Source organism: Xenopus laevis, chromosome 4L (assembly GCF_017654675.1).
Source record: "Xenopus laevis strain J_2021 chromosome 4L, Xenopus_laevis_v10.1, whole genome shotgun sequence".
NCBI lineage: Eukaryota > Metazoa > Chordata > Amphibia > Anura > Pipidae > Xenopus > Xenopus laevis.
The window spans coordinates 135854767-135870834 of NC_054377.1; the positions used below are offsets into that span (position 1 = coordinate 135854767).

General features: G+C 38.5%; 1 protein-coding gene across 3 annotated transcripts in view; it reads right to left on the reverse strand.

Moving 5' to 3' along the window:
* Positions 1–265: 265 nt before the first annotated feature.
* Positions 266–16068, reverse strand: part of LOC108714669 (collagen alpha-1(VII) chain) — a 145565-nt gene continuing 129762 nt past the window's right edge. For 2 of the 3 annotated variants that reach the window (XM_018259085.2, XM_018259084.2), the window contains exons 111-121: positions 15940–16002; positions 15458–15574; positions 14838–14915; positions 14334–14387; positions 14130–14178; positions 12108–12116; positions 8636–8734; positions 5858–5977; positions 4444–4506; positions 3471–3647; positions 266–2582 (exon numbers count right to left, since the gene is read on the reverse strand). In XM_018259085.2, the coding sequence (XP_018114574.1) occupies positions 2557–2582; positions 3471–3647; positions 4444–4506; positions 5858–5977; positions 8636–8734; positions 12108–12116; positions 14130–14178; positions 14334–14387; positions 14838–14915; positions 15458–15574; positions 15940–16002 (855 nt within the window). In that variant the 3' untranslated portion in view covers positions 266–2556. The remainder of the gene's footprint in view (positions 2583–3470; positions 3648–4443; positions 4507–5857; positions 5978–8635; positions 8735–12107; positions 12117–14129; positions 14179–14333; positions 14388–14837; positions 14916–15457; positions 15575–15939; positions 16003–16068) is intronic. The other variant, XM_018259086.2, reaches the window with a different exon arrangement.

The following is a 16068-nucleotide window of genomic DNA, read 5'->3' on the forward strand; positions in this document are numbered from 1 at the left end:
GGACACTTGTTCGTACAGGTCTGCAACCCGTATACAAATGCAGAGGTTCATATTGTTTTATAAGCCATTCAATGTAAGACCAAAGAACTATAATACCATTTTATCAGAATGACTGAATTTGGATATATTTCTGGCTTAGTAACCCATAACAATCCATGACTTTCCGACATGACATTTCCAATGTGGACAAATAAATACTGTACAAGACTTTGCACAGTAACTGAATGTAACAAAAAGAAGCAAAAGAAAGCACAGAACAGTTTTATTTAAATAAACTTCTTTTATTCTTAAAAAAAACAGAACAACCTAAGTGCAGGACTGAAGATGAAAAAAGCACACAGTAGTACTTCCGAAGCAAGGCCATCCTAATACTTATCTTTCTACAGAACAGTGAAAACATTATTAGGATATTTCTGTTTTACTAGAAGAGCTCCAGATCACAAAGCATTCCAGTTTCCGCTAGCATGTTTTGTTTCCTTTACCTGTCATGGCCTCTCTATGCTAAAGTTGTATAAATAACAGGAAAAATGGCTTTTTCAGGCCAAACCACAGGATAGGGTGCTCAGTATAAAAAAACGGCCACTAAATGCTATGTTCTTTGCACTATACACTCTACTCTATGGTTTACATCTCAAGCACAGTTCTTTCTGCTCCCAGAGTGAAGTGAAAAGAGCCACACCACTCTATGAATACATTGTGCCTACCTTTGGCTGAGCTGTATGCAAAAGTGTTGGGCAGCATGTGGCATCCCTTTGGATACCCCCAAGCTTGAGTGCCATTTAGACATACAAGCTAGACAGTGAGATGCAGGAGAACCCTGGACTATCCACCTGCCTATGGTGCAGCCTACACTGAAACTAAATAGGAGCAAGTTCTCCATGGATGGGGCACAATTTTAGGATTATAAACTGAGGCCTTGGAAGGAAACACACAGTCACATGACTATCATTTAACATGACAAACTAGCTGTAGATCCTGGCAGGAACTCAATTTCTTGAATTCACTTGTCTGGATATAGTTCATGATTATATTATCTTGTCTGAAGATCAGTGGTTTCATCCCTATTTGTAACTAAATCCTAACAGACCTGTAAGTAAGAATATCTTTGCTAGAATAATAATTATAATGAAACAACCTGTGTTTAAAGGTGATGTTCACCCAACAACCCAACGTCTATTTTGCATAATTAAAGAACATGCAAATGTAAGCAACTTTCCAATATACATTAATTAACAATGGTCAATGATGTTAATGTGGGTAAGCTGTCCTGTGACTTGAGCCAATGAGACTGCAGTGTGGCTGGCCTATGCTCTCAGGTAAAACAGAAATAGCTTGGCAACCATTGGTTACATAGTCAGAAGTAATATCCTTGGCAGGAGTTAACATTAGCACCATATTGATAGACCCTGACTTCAGTATAAAGCAATATAAATGTATATAATGTATATTTACATACAAACATAACACTCAGAGCTTTGGAACAGCTTCTGCTTGCAGACCTCAACACCTATAACTGATGGTGAGGCAAATTCTTGTTAAATGAAATTGTTTTCGGTCATTGATGTGCTACAGAACTCATGTTACGTAGCTAAAGTATAAAATAAAAAAAGTTGAGAAAGTCATGTGCTAATAGGATTCCAGAGCTGTTTTGGCATTTTTTTACAAACATCTCGGTTTTGGTGGCACTAGCTCAAATCACAGACTCAAAATGGGTGGAATTTACACAAAAGCGCAAGGACGTTGGAATGTCGTGCATATATGTGAATAGTGCAGGGCCAGACTTGCTCACTCCAGTCAATTGGTCAGTTGAATATCTCTGCACCCTTTAGTGTTCTTTCCACCAACCAGAAGAAGTGGCAGCAACTCATCACAGTTATTGGTCCATATTTCCATAGGAAAGAATGTAGTTGTGAAAAACGGATTTGCACACTTTGCACAGGAAGAAGTTTATTTTACCCCAGATTAGGATAAACGAACAACTGAATGGTTTGAATTGATAGACCTGAATTGTATAACCTCAACAAGTAGGTGGTTGAAGAGTTGATATGGACTGAGAGTCTGTGATTATTATAGGGTTAATTAACCATAAATGTAGAGATGGAACATTAGAGACCAAAGACCCAAATGAAGCTGAGGGGGGTCAGGAGTATAGTGAGCGCACTGGGGATCCTGACCGATAACAAAATGTGTGCAAAACAGACACAGCTTGGCCACGGTTTGAGGTTCCAGTAATGCATTGCTAGATATTAGCCGAACACCTTTAAATATTTGCTAGAATTAACTTATTTCGCTAGATAAAAATTTCACTTTGGACGTGGGATAAAAAATAGCACCATTTATCTTCTACAGAAAAACTATTATGCACCATGTATAACAAGTAACAGCTGTCAGAATTATATTAATATTATAAAATACACAAACATTTCCCAGACGTAACAGCACAGGAACACAATGGTCTTTCCCGGTTGACCCTGCAGATTGCATTGTTTTTACTAACTTGGCAAATCATACAAAAATTACAATGTACATCAGTTTTCTCTTGATTTGCAGGGTTTCTTAGCTTCCGATTTGCTGTGTTTTAGCTGCAGAAACACAAAATAGAGTGATCTGATATTTAATAGGTGGTGACTTCTAAATTTCTCATATTATACAAGAAGGGGGTACATTATTTTTTATTATACACACCTTCAAGTCATGTGACACAAATAACATCACTTATTACCAGCACCAACTATAACTAGTTGCATCTCTAAACACTGTTTATAAGTGCATTATAATTATATAATTTACAGGATAATTATGGGTCTTGTGTATCATTTACCTCCAAATTGACTGGTAATTTCCACAAATTTTAAAGCACCCCATACACAAATGCATGATCACTAAGGGGTGCAAAACTGCACCCCTTAGTGCTCGTTTAAAGAGCACTACTGTCCAGGTTTTGGTTGCACTTTGCTCCAGATAAAAAAAAATCCAGCACAAGGTGCAGAACGCACCATCCTCACACTCAAGGCACTTGGCATTCCCTAATTTGCAGAAAGCATGTGTCTCCACTCATTCGTCTCTCCACTCATCCGTCCCTCATAAATACATTGCTGCCAAATGCAGGCAGTGCTGAATTCATGGTGGATGGGGGCTGCAGGTTCATAATGGAGCAATTTTTCAATGTGCAAAAAGCATGGCAAATTGCTCCCATTTTTTGCACTTTGCACCCTGCACTGCACTAGGTACATGCCTATTTCATATAATACCAATGAGTCATATGACCCAAGTGAAATCACTAAGCACCACAGGGTTGCCAACTTGTTGCCACAGGGTAGACTATCTTGTTTAAAAAGAGGACATTTGCGTTATACTGAAAAATAAAACTAACAGTATAATAATTAATGTATTTATAGCAAATAATGTTTATGAATACCACAGCAAAGATTTCTATACAAGAATATACTAGGGTTTTCTCTGTCACACACCTGCAGCTTTCCTGTGATCACATCGCTGCTCACATTGTTCCTTCTCATCAAATCGATTGAGGTTTCCACCGCAGCCACTGTAAACAAATGGGCGACATTCTCCAACTACATGGTTATAATACCATTTCAAGGTGTATTTGGCACAGTCTCCCTCCTCCATAGGGAAAGTGCATATATCTAGAAGGATAAACAATGACAAACCACATAATATAAATGTGAGTTATTCAGTTAATGGTAGTGTGTTGGGGGTTGCCTTAATTGAGAATGATTTGGGGATTTTTGTGGACAACAAGCTGTGTAACCCTAAACAGTGTCATGCTTTGGCTACTACAGCAAATAAAGTGCTGTTTTGTAGAACAAAGAGTATTAACTCAAGGGATGCCTCTATATAGGTCCCTGGTAAGGCCTCATCTGGAGTATGCAGTGCAGTTTTGGGCTCCAGTTCTTTAGAAGGATATAAATGAGCTGGAGAGAGTGCAGAGACTAAGTGCTACTAAACAGGTTAGAGGGAGTGAAGATTTAATTTATGAGGGTAGACTGTCAAGGTTGGGGATGTTTTCTCTGAAAAAAAGACACTTGCGAGGGGACATTATTACTCTTTACAAGTACGAGGACATTATAGACAGTTACGATGGGGTCTTTTCCCATAAAAACCACCAGAGTCCACCCCTTTAGATTAGAGAAGAGTGAGGACAATGAGGTTTGGATTGTATTTATGCCTTGGCTTGGATGATTTCATAGGCTATTATATCAAGGGCTAATGTGATACTAAAATCTACAGTGAGTACAGATATTGGTATATATAGTTTATATATATGAGTGTATAGATAGGTCGCTATGAGTATGTGTATATTTTTATTTATTTGCACTGGGGTTTATTTGGATTTTGTTTTTTTTTTCAACCCAAGCTAATTATGTAACCATGTAAAACAATATATCTATCTATAGTAGAGAAGAGATATAATTGCGTTACCTTGATTAGCTACATCTCTTTTCCTTCTCTCATTTGTATCTGGTTCAGTTGGTATGGTCACGTCTGAAAAACAATGAGAATTTATTTCCTCACCTTTGACTTTAAGTAGAGTATAAACTCAAATACTCTTACACTGAAAGACAGTTCTTTCTATCAAACCCATTTCTATTCTTTATATTTCTGACATTGCCAGGCATACGTTTTCCTGTAATAAGTGCCTCCTTGAGGCAGGGCAGATAGAGCATTTCAGCCTTAGAAGAACTCATTCAGTGCATTGTAATAGTACATATCAAATGCTATTACACTGTGTAGTAAATCTTGGATATGCTTTGTAGTTAACTCAGGGAAATCCAACCTATGGCTGTATGGCTTTTGTTAAACTTCCAAGATCCCACTAATACCTGAAAGCTGTTAGTTCTGATGCAGTTAAAAAACACTAAAAGAACAACATGTTGGAAACTAATGATTTAGATTAAACCCCGAAATGCCCAGCGGCTCCTTCTGCTCAAATTATTATTATAAACACTATTCTTCAAGGAACTATTATTATGTATTTGTAAAGAGCAACATATATTGCAACTCTGAACAATAAATGGGTGCATGCAATGAACAGATTACAAAAATGCAGGTAAAGAGGGTGCTGCCCAAACACTGTTTACAATCTCATATCAAAATACCATGACTTCTGCTAGAGCTGGAATCATACATATACCTTTGGCATTCAAAAGAAATTAAATCCAACAGCTCAAAGACTTCAAATATGAGATGGCAATAGGACATCAGTTTTACGTCTAATACATATGGCTAAACAGCGTAACCACAATTTCCTTCCCTATAATTTTGTGTGTTTTAGTGTATTTGTGTTTTGGCAACAACCAGCGATCAACCATTGGCTATAAGATAATAGTGTCTAGAAATCAGGGAACAGATTGTATCTATTGATGGCAGATATAAAGGACATATACAAAAAGCCATCTTGTGCGAGCGTAATGAAAACAGACATACCTAAAGTGATATTTGACTTGTAATTTATCTTATGCCTGGGGTACAGTCAGTGTCGGACTGGCCCACCGGGATACCAGGAAAACTCCCGGTGGGCCCAGGAGTCAGTGGCCCTCATGCTGCTAAACATTTGGCCTATTTCATGGCCATTCCCTATTTCTATGAAAGTGGCTAAATAGATGAAATAATAGATTATAGTATGTAAAGAAAAGAGACTATAATAATAGAGGTTGAGTGGGGAGAGGAAGAAAATAGTACTGAGGGTGGGCCCCCCATCTAAAAACTTTTGGTGGGCCCCTGGTCTGAGGTTTTTTGGTTGGCCCCTGGTGTCCCAGTCCGACACTGGGTACAATGGCAGGAACTATTCACAAGAATGTTGCATGTTTAAAGCAGAGATATGGGAATGACTTGCCATCAGCTAACAGAGAACTCTCCGTTCCATCCTCATCTAAGTCTTCCTTGTAATCCTCCACTGTGTATACATGTTCATATTCAGGATCATTGGTGTTAACCACCACCTTAAGCTCCTTTCCTGCAGAGAACAAACCACAGGCAGTAGAATAAATTAAATATCTTTAGCAGTACAAAATACCAGAACAAGGTATATTTCAGAAACAGGAAGAACCAGATAAGTCTTTTATCAGAAGATATGTGATAGAGAGAGATAAAGAATTGCACAAAATTGCCAGCACTGTACATTATCAAGTAGAATGAACTCCAGAGAGACATCCTTCATGCTTCTCTTATTTTTTATTTAAAAAAACAACATAATATCAGAGCAACTAGGGATAGGTAGACCAGGGATGCACTGAATTCAAATTATTTTTAATTTGGTTAAATGCTAAATCTGAATCCTAATTAAAAACCTGACCTTATCATTGTTAAATGAAATACCTGCCATGATCAATAATTTAGCTTCACTGAGTAAATATCATCAGTTGAAAGTACAATGATGGCTTATGAGATTGCAGTTAGTTTTCTGGGATATTGTTTGACTTCCTCTGGATCAGCTTGTAGAGTGTTTAGAAAAGGATGACCTTGCATATCAACTAAACATGATATGTAAGAATAGAAATAGAAATGCTTGGATTTTGTCTGCTAAAAACATAGGATTTGGCTAATAACTAAATGCTGAGTCCTGTATTCAGTGCATTCCCTCCTTAAATGAGGTAAAGCAAGAGGCAGCATGAATGAAAAGGCCTCAAAGGAAAGGAGCAGTGAAAGAACTATTACCCCAATGATAAGGCAAAGGAAAGCCAACCTTAACCCTTACCTGATGTACATCATAGAATCTTCAGCACTGGTTGTCCAGTATTTGACTGACAACATTCTAGACTCTATGTTTCTTAGTTTCCCTTTGATCTACGTTTAGCAAAATGCATTGTGGCAACAGTAAAGCCAGACCTCAGGGAAATGGTTAACCCAAAAGAATCTGTTGATCATTTCTTAGTTAAAAGCAGTTGCTTAAAGGGCTGGTTCACCTTTAAGTTAATTTTAAGTATGTTATAGAATGGCTAATTCTGAGCAACTTTTCAACTGCTTGTTGTTTTTTCTCTTTTGTATCATTTTTGAATTATTTGCCTTCTTCTGACTCTTTGCAGCTTTCCAATAGGGGTCACTGACCCCATCTAAAACAAATGCTCTTTAAGGCTACAAATGTATTGTTATTGTTACTTTTGATTCCTCATCTTTTTATTCAGGCCCTCCTCCTATGCATATTCCAGTCTCTTATTCAAATCAATGCATGGTTGCTAGGGGAATTTGGGCCCTAGCACATAGATTGCTGATATTACAAATTGGAGAGCTGCTGAATAAAAAGCAAAATAACTCAAAAACCACAAATAATAGAAAATTAAAATGAATAGCAAATTGTCTCAGAATATAACTCTCTACGTCATACAAAAAGTTAATTTAAAGATGAACAACCCCTTTTTTTACAGAAAGCACCAGCCCCAGCTTCTGTTCCTTCTGTAACATGAGACTTGGGGGCAAATTCACTAAAGTGTGAAGCGCTTAACGCTAGAGCAAATTCGCCAGCGTGACGTCATTTCGTTACTTCGCCGATTTACTAACGGGTGCTGGCGTAAATTTGCTAGTGAAGTGTACCTACTCTACTTTGCACCCTTACGCCAGGCAAAGTTGCACTATGATGAAGGGACGTAACTACGGTAATTCACTAACTTGTGCATTTTACTGAACGTTACCTCTTGCGCCAGACTTGCCTTCGCCACCTCAGACCAGGGGAAGTGCAATAGAGTAGATAGGGATTGCTTCAAAAAAAGTTGAAATTTTTTCGAAGTCTAAGTTTTTTGGGGTACCCTCCTTCCCCCCTACATTTCCTAACATATGGCACCTAAACTATACAGTGGCCACATGTGTAGGGCAATATAACACCTGCTACATATACGTCCATTGTACTTTAAGTTGGTGCCGTATGTAAATTAGGTATCACTAGTGTAACTGCGCTTTCCTTGACAAATTAACGCTAGCGCAACTTCGCTACCTTTCACCTCCCTGAGTACAACTTCGGATTTTAGTGAATTAGCGGCACCCTGGTGAAACTTCGCCTGTCGAAGTGCGGCGAAGCCTGCGCTAGAGCAACTCCGCAGGTTAGTGAATTTGCCCCATGATCTGCGCCATTAAAACTCTTGAGAGACCATGCCATATTTGAAGCTTTAAGAATGAATGGGTCAGTTTGAATTGGTTTGGAATGCTTGTAATTGTGTAATTTGGGTCTATAAATCAAGATGTTGCGTGAATTAGGCATTTGTCAACTCAAAGTTATCCACATAATGATTTGCATATCATGAATCTCCATGATTCCTACAAATTAATCAAGATGAACCAGCAAATGGCACTGCTTATACAGAACTTAATTTACGTGCATTATCCAATATTGGATAGGGTTAGATCTGTATTAGTTTAAATGCCATGCTTAGTTGAATGTTACATACCCTGTTATGGCTCTATTGAGCTTACCTAGGGTTGTTATTGTTTAGACAATGAATTTGTATAGAAGAAGACCCATTTGCTTTATCCCAGCAAGAGACCACAAAGCTGAGAAGGTAATAGAACCAGGTCGTTTGTTATCAGTGGGTATTTTATAGATCAGAAAAGGTTCCATTTGAATGCAGAATGCAAACACACCATCATCTTGCTGCAGCACACAAGACTGCTGGTTTAAACTCACCATCATCTTCTTCAATATGAGAGAACTTTAGGGCTGGGACTGGGACAAGACGTGGGTTAGATGGATATGATGGGGGAGATGGATAGTTGGAAAGAAAACCTGGGAGGTTTAAGGACATAACACATGATTTAAAGGAAGGCAGAAGTAGTGGTGAGGATATAAGACTGTATTACATGCATCATTCTATAGCATTCATGTACAGACCAGTTATCAAGTCAGGATCAGTTCAGACAAATAAGGAAGAGGATGTGTCTGTGCCTGACTTCACAATGTGACATGGGACAGAGTAACAAAAAAACAGTCTTCAATGTTACAACATGGCGGCTTCTATAAATGTTTTAATAAAGTGATACTGACATCAAATATGGCAATGAGTAAGACACAATATTATGTGGATGGCATCTAGTTTTGTCCAGACAGGTGTATTGTTAGAGCTACAGAAGAAATACAGACCCGAATGCTCAGGGAGCAACAATGGTCACTTTGTACTTATTCCCTATGGGATGTGCGGTAACCCAACTGCATAAAACAATCCTTAGGCAGTCGGGTTTGTCATTTCAAGATGCTGTATATCTTACAAAATCAGTGCTTCATACAAAACTAAGTGCTATCCCTGGATTATAGGCTCCTGTGAATAGCAATGCTAGATGAGTGAAAAATTCTAAAATTTGATGGGTCAGTTCCATTGCTTCAGTACCGAGTTGTTTTGGAAGCATTATAAGGTCAGTATCACAAAAAGAATAATTTTATGTCCAGTTTCAGTAAATAAGCAGCTATTTTTGTAATCTGATCTAACCTAAATGTGCTATGGCTATGGCCAACAAGTCCTGGACAGGCAATGGCTAAATTCTAATTCTAATGTAATATAAGCTTAAACTTATGGAAATAAAAACTTTCTATATATAAATTAAATATTATCTACCGTTTCTAAACAAATTAAGTTAGTCTTCATTATCCTCCTCTCAGCATCTCTCTCTCTCTCACTTCGTCGCTTTTCATTTTAGGGGGTAATTTACTAAAAATCAAATTTCGATTTTTTTTCCCCCCAGAAACTCAAAAAAATTGTGGTTATCTATTTTTTTTTTTTACAAAAGCTCTAAAAATGAGAGATTTATGAAATGTAAAAACCACAAAACTTTGCCAGGTAAAAGTTGTTGAGGTCCTATAAAAGTCAAAGGGAGGTTCACTGATCCTATTGGACTGCTCTAAGTCAATTAGGACTTTAAGAGGTTTTCTTATTTTTTTTCCACTAGGAATTGTCTGAAAAACTTGAATTTTTAGAGGTTTTCTAGGTATTCATATTTTTATTTAGATTTTTAAATAAATCTCAATAAAATTCATAGTTTTACAGTTTGTGAGTTTAGTCGTGGTTTCAAAAACCTCTAAAACCAGTATAATTCAGCCATTGATAAATAGGCTACTAAATTTCTCTATATCAGAGACTCTATACCAGAAACCGCTGATAACCTTAAAGAAGAAACAAACCCTTTACCAAAAACACCCCCACCCCAGGTAGACCTCCCTCCCTCCTCTCCCCAGCCTAGCTGCCCCCACAGGGTTTTTTTAGGTAAAGGGTTTGTTTCTCCTTTAAAGGGCACCAATTATGACCAAAATCATTTACTAAGTAAATACACTATGTGAAAGTTCAAGAAATCTGATTTTTAAAACAGTTAGAATTGTTTGTATAATGTAAATGATCAGCTCACTATTCCTTCTGCAAGATCTCCCCTATCTCCCCTGCAGTTCTAGCTGAGGCAGCCATCTTGGATTTCACTGGCTCCTCCTACCTATATCTTCCCAGCCAACTGTAGCTCTGAAATCTCGCACATGCTCAGTTGAAATTCCTTGCTTGCTTATCAACCCTTCTAAGCTATTTTCAAATCAGCCAAACCTGTGTGTTAGCTGCTGTTCAGTAGTGCTGCCACCTGCTGGAAGTTACTGTGTGCCCTTCATTTGCATAATGACTTTACCAGCAGGGGACAAGATAGGGAAATCTCCTGATACTTCTAGTGGAGGAGTTTACTAAAACAAGGCATTCTGGGTAGAATACTCAAAGCAGTGTTACAATCTGAGCATGCTCCTGAAATTTGCATATTAGAGTCTCTGTTATAGTCACAGTATGGCCTCCCTCAGTGAAAGAACCCATTTGACAAAGTAAGGGATTTTTTTAAAACCTGCAGTTTTTTTCAAAAAACTATATATGTAGTTTGATTAAACGTGTTTAGCTTGTACTGGTCAGATTGTTAATATGTGTTTGATTTTGGCTGTGATAGGTGCCCTTTAAGCTGTTGGTGGGATGCTGAGAGTTGCATTTTGACAACAGCTGGAGGGCCACAGGTGGGACCTCATTGATGTAAAATGATTTAACAGTTTTTAGATTGTATTATATATCCTTTGTTAGTTTTATTCTATTTATCTCAAAACAGGCATTGAGATGCCAGGTCAGATGATTGATATCCTTTATTTTTATGCTAAACCGCCCATGCTCTTTAATACTGTTTTTAATGTACTCTGCTTTAAAACACACGTGGGATAATTCATCGTGCAAAGGGTGGGAGGTATCATCACAAAACAAAATGCAGTGGCTGAGCAGTTAGTACTGGATACAGGGCAAGCACTAAATATCTAAGATACAGGCACAGGGTCATTCACAGAAAAGACACAGATGGAACCCACAAAAATTGACTGGTCACTAGATGAAATGAATGGGTGACTGATCTAGAGTTAGGCAGCATATTCATGACAGTGCATGTGCATGGATGGATTAGAACATTTAGGTGAATAATGGGCGATGTATTAAACCAACATATGGATACAGTCATGGGTGTGCTTTCCGTGGGGTCAAAACCACCAAAGCTCTAGGGCAACAGTTTTAAAGAATGTATTGTAAATGCTTTTCTGATAGTTCCGACAAATTGATTCATTTTTCTAATATTTGAAAAATGTCATGAATCAGGGTAGTTCTAGAATTGGTGTTAGTTTGTTTTAATCCCATCGACTATAAACTCCCAAGTGCTTCACAAGCTATGAATAAACCCAGTGGCGTAACTATCGGGGGAGCAGGGGGTGTGATTGGGCCAGGGCCCGCACCCCCTCAGGGCCCCCCAGGCAGCTCACGCGCCATGATTCCCGGGCGGTTCCAGGTGTATGGAGGGGGCGGGGGGCCTGGCAGCGCATCCCGCGCCAGGGCCCGCCCCCCTCTAGTTACGTCACTGAATAAACCCCAAAATAAAATGTTATATAAGTGACACTTTAACATGTCAAAACAATAGCTTTTAGTTCCCATGAAGAGGACACCTCCCTAACTCCATCCACCTGCAGATATAGATCTCCAGGTGTTCTTGCACATCTATCATAGCAAATCACACAGCAGTGCTATCATTTCTCTGTTCTGTAAAGTGTTAGGATGACCTTAAATTGCACAGCAGTTGCAAAGTATTACCCACAGGATTTACATGGAATGACAACTGACCTCCACAGGCTGCGGGAGAAAAAGAGAAAAAGAGAAAAGACCAACATTAGTTTGCTAAAAGAATCTTTAAATTTCTGCTTGTTCTTGTCTTTTATACTTTTGCCAGATCGTGTTTAGTAGAAGTCATTGAGAAAATGTTTTACTTTGATTTTGATGTCTACCATTCTAAGGCTGTATAGAGTGGTTCACTATGTGACCTTCAAGCTGCACCGCAATATGTCCATTGAATTAAAACCAAATTGGGATTCGCACTATGCTGTCTTAAGATGGCACAGGTCAAAATCAACACAAGTCTGGCTAGCCCTTGTGTTGCCAAACTATATTTTTCGGCATCCCCTTTGACTGTAAGTTGGGTGCAGGGATTTGTAGTTTAATAATATGTTTTATGGCACCAATAGCCTGTAGCTGCCAATAAGAGCAGTTAAAGGAGAAGGAAAGTCGTTTACCACTTGGGGGTGCCAAATGTTAGGCACCCCCAAGTGAATGTATTGACTTACCTGAAACCCCAGGCCAGTGCTCCTATCAGCAGAAAACTGCACCGGCCTAGGGTTATACCAGTGAGCACCACAGATTGTTTCTCTTCCGGCTTCTTCTTTCTTCGAATTTCCCGGGGCAGACACATGTGCAGTAGAATGAAAAAGCCGACTTTTTAGTTAAAGTTCAGCTTTTCACTGTAATGCACATGCACAGCGGCGAGAAGAAAGAAGAAGACAGAAGAGGAGTGATCCATGGTGCTCATTGGTAGAACACCAGGCCGGTGCAGTTTTCTGCTGATAGGAGCACTGGCCCAGGGGTTTCAGGTAAGTAAATACATTCTCTTGGGGGTGCCTAACATTTGGCACCCCCAAGTGGTAAAAGACTTTCCTTCTCCTTTAAGGGAATACCGACAGTAAACTCTATTAATAATTTAAATGCAGCATGTGAAAGGACTGATCCAGAAAACAGACCCCAGATATAACAGGATAAGAATCTTAGAATATATTTTATTCACAATATTAATAGATGAAAGCCTGAAGCATTTCTGCTGACACAGGGGGTTTTATTATTGGAATAAAAAAAAAAACAAGGCAGAGGGTTGCCCGTTACTGACCTAAGTAATACCCTTATACAACTCTTGAACATGCAAAGCTACATTCTAAGCATAGTATCTAAAAATATGATTTTATGGCTACATATTATTGGTATAATTATAGATTATTATAGATTATAAAAGCAAACTGATCTAAACTGGTTCTCATGCATATAATGGCTTAGGTTGTATTGAAAAGATCCACAAATATAAAGTTCGCAAGGATCGATCAAGACTGCAGGTTAACTGCTCAAGCTAAGGGGCCGATTCATTAACTTCGAGTGAAGGATTCGAAGGTAAAAAGCTTCGAATTTCGAAGTTTTTTTGGGCTACTTCGACCATCGAATGGGCTACTTCGACCTTCGACTACGACTATCGAAGGATTCGAAGTAAAAATCGTTCGACTATTCGACCATTCGATAGTCGAAGTACTGTCTCTTTAAAAAAAATTCGACCCCCTAGTTCGGCAGCTAAAAGCTACCGAAGTCAATGTTAGCCTATGGGGAAGGTCCCCATAGGCTTTCCTAAGTTTTTTGGATCGAAGGATATTCCTTCGATCGTTGGATTTAAATCCTTCGAATCGTTCGATTAGAAGGATTTAATCGTTCGATCGAAGGAATAATCCTTCGATCGTACGATCGTACTATCTGCGCTAAATCCTTCGACTTCGATATTCGAAGTCGAAGGATTTTAGTTCCTAGTCGAATATCGAGGGTTAATTAACCCTCGATATTCGACCCTTGATGAATCGGCCCCTTAGTGTTTATTGTTTAACACAACATGTTTCGAGTCTCGTAGGATTCTTGCGAACTTTATATTTGTGGACCTATTCAGCAGCACACACGGCGGAGGTGCATCACAAGGTTTTGACTTAAAAGTTTTTCGCAGTTTGTTTGAGGTAACAGCACCATTTGTTTTTTGTTGTATTGAAAAGACTTGTTCAGATAACTCACCGCAGTGATGGCTCATTTCCTGCCTGACAAAATTTCGAACTTCTTCTTCCTGAAGACAAAAATAAGCCACATTACTTGTTACAATAGGAATGATTTCTACAGTTCTCATCATAATTTGGGCATGTTAGCTAAATGAAACAAGTCACAGTAACGATCCTTTGCTGTAGGACTGCTTTGCAGAAGTGAAATAATTATACAACATACCACCATGCCTGGACTCCCCTTTTCTCCTTTTGTACCATCTGTGCCAATCATACCCTAAGACATATATTAAATTAGTGTTAAAAAGCAATTATATATGTCAGTCTCATAATATAAAAAAAAAGCATAAGTGAAACCACAGAACCCCCGCCCATACACAACAAAAAATCTTATACATTGCATCAAAGAAGTTCAGTCTTCATCCTTTCCAGTATCCTCCAGAAGCCTAAGGCTGTTGAATCTGTGCAACGTACTTCCAACAAAGTTAACATTTGTACACAACTAAAAGGAATAAACTCAATGGGATGAAAGTGTAAAAATAGTTGATCCTTCCATAAATATGCTCCTAAAATCCCATGCAAGTGAATAGACGTCTCTGAAATTCCCTTCCTTATGGGCAACTACTATTAAAATATAAAAACAAAATAAAATAAACATGAAACCCAAAAACAAGGAAAAAAGATGCATATTTCAGTGTATGTAGGATAAACAGATATGACTCCCCACCTGTTCTCCACGTTCTCCTGGAATTCCTGGGATTCCCCGTGGTCCAATAGTTGATTCCCCAGGAGGGCCTCTCTCACCCTGCGAATGAGGTTAACGAGACTTTTACAGTACGTGCATGCAACAAACTAGACCCTGCCCAGAATTAGTTATAATTTCTCCAGTTAACAGTCTATACAGGTGTTTAACAATAAAAAGTAATTGGGGTCCTGAAAGGATTTTCTGTGAGGCCATAGCTCTCAGAATGACTCTAGACAAGGGCGTGATTATTACTTTTTCTTTTATTATACAAAACGATAGAGAACACTGTACTGTGCTTGCAAGATATACCACTTCCCTTATTCCCATACAATTATGTAAATATGCATTAGTAGTTTATGGCTGATACATGTGACTTGGCATTAATTGTTTCTGGACTGCTGCAAATACAAGGTATTTTTTTTAAGTAAAAAAAATAGCAGGCAACTTTGCCTAAGCATTCAACATCCCTTTAAACTCAAATTGCTTTGGACTAGACTGCAGACTGTCATAGGAAAGATGACACTCAAATAAAGTATCTAATGTCATATTATATATGGTACTACACATAGTTATGAATCCATTTATGTGATTGTTTTACATACCTTCTGTCCCTGAAGACCTTCTGGACCCTTTGAACCAGCAGGGCCTATGGGACCTGGAGGCCCTGCTAATCCATCAACTCCTCTAGGGCCAGCAAGACCAACCATTCCAACAGAACCCTAAAATTAAATCAGTGATATTTAATAGGTGAACGCTATCCCAAAAAAAGTATCCCAACAATGACTGATGGCCACAAATTCTAAGAGATTTTCTGGTTCAATGATGTTGGAAAAGTTTCTAACATTAAAATAAAATTTACTTAAAAATGCAATTTACTTAAAATTAAAATTACTTAAAATTATTTCTGACCCAGAATAATCCTGGCCTTAATGCTGGTAATCTGCTTCCATTTCTTGCTTAAACTAAACATGGTATATAAAGTAGGAACGTCCAGCCTATGACTCTGCTGCTCTTGTAGGACTACAAATCTCAGAAATGTCCAAGAGACCTGAATCAGAAGTTGGGGCTGTCATTATATACTTACCCTGTCCCCTTTTTCTCCTTGGTCTCCTTTTGCTCCCTGCAATCCTTCCATGCCTCTGTCACCCTAAATGGGAAGACCAAAAGTTGAGTGGACTTGGTTCATTGGGGTATATTTATCAAAGAGTGAAGT